General features: G+C 65.1%; 1 protein-coding gene across 1 annotated transcript in view; it reads right to left on the bottom strand.

Moving 5' to 3' along the window:
• rcor3 (REST corepressor 3) overlaps positions 1 to 677 on the bottom strand; it is a gene marked incomplete at its 3' end in the record, with an annotated part of 4,273 nt that continues 3,596 nt past the window's right edge. The window contains exons 9-10 of the mRNA XM_019894706.1: positions 585 to 664; positions 1 to 299 (exon numbers count right to left, since the gene is read on the bottom strand). Of these exons, the coding sequence (XP_019750265.1) occupies positions 1 to 299; positions 585 to 664 (379 nt within the window). The remainder of the gene's footprint in view (positions 300 to 584; positions 665 to 677) is intronic.

Raw genomic sequence — 677 nt, 5'->3', positions numbered from 1 at the left:
GTCCTCCTCGTCGGTGCTCCTCCCGGAGGGCGCGGCGGAAGCGTTTTTCGACTCCTCCCCGGAGGCGGCGCCGCCGTCCCCTTGCTCCGCCTCCCACTCCTGAAGCACCTCCTCCAGGTTGAATCGGCGGCGGTAGTTGACGAAAAAATTCTTCACTTGTCCCGGCGTTTTGTTGCCGATGACGTCGGCGATGGCCTGGAAATCCTTGCCGTACCTCCTGACTCCTGCAAGACACGGCGGCGGCGGCGAGACGGGAGTCGAGATGACGCGGGCGCCGGGAAAACGTTTCAACTTTGGGCCTCACGAGCCCTCCGCGGGGCGTCGGACGGCGCGAACGCCTCGGCGGCCGTTTTGCAATCAAACTCGCTCCCGGAGGCGGCGGCGCTGACAAACCGCGCCGCCGCCGCCGTGAATTTGGAAAGTCCCACGACACCGAATGCCGCCTCGACCGCGCCGAGGATCGCAAAATGCCGCTTGACAGCTTGAGTTGAAAAGAGTTTGGCGAAAGCCCTCGGGCTCCGTTTTGGTTTTTTTGTTTTTCGGCATGAATACGATGGGCCGCGAGAGACGAAATTGGGCGCGACGTGGGCCCCCGATTCCCCAAACGAGGTCTCGGCCCAAGCGACGGCGCCCGCTCGCGGGATGCGGCGGGAAGCCGGAGCGGCTTCGCGCCCCCG

Source organism: Hippocampus comes, unplaced genomic scaffold (assembly GCF_001891065.2).
Source record: "Hippocampus comes isolate QL1 unplaced genomic scaffold, H_comes_QL1_v1.1 scaffold868, whole genome shotgun sequence".
NCBI lineage: Eukaryota > Metazoa > Chordata > Actinopteri > Syngnathiformes > Syngnathidae > Hippocampus > Hippocampus comes.
The sequence above is the reverse complement of the archived record's forward strand: the minus strand, read 5'-3'. Positions and strand labels throughout refer to the sequence as shown.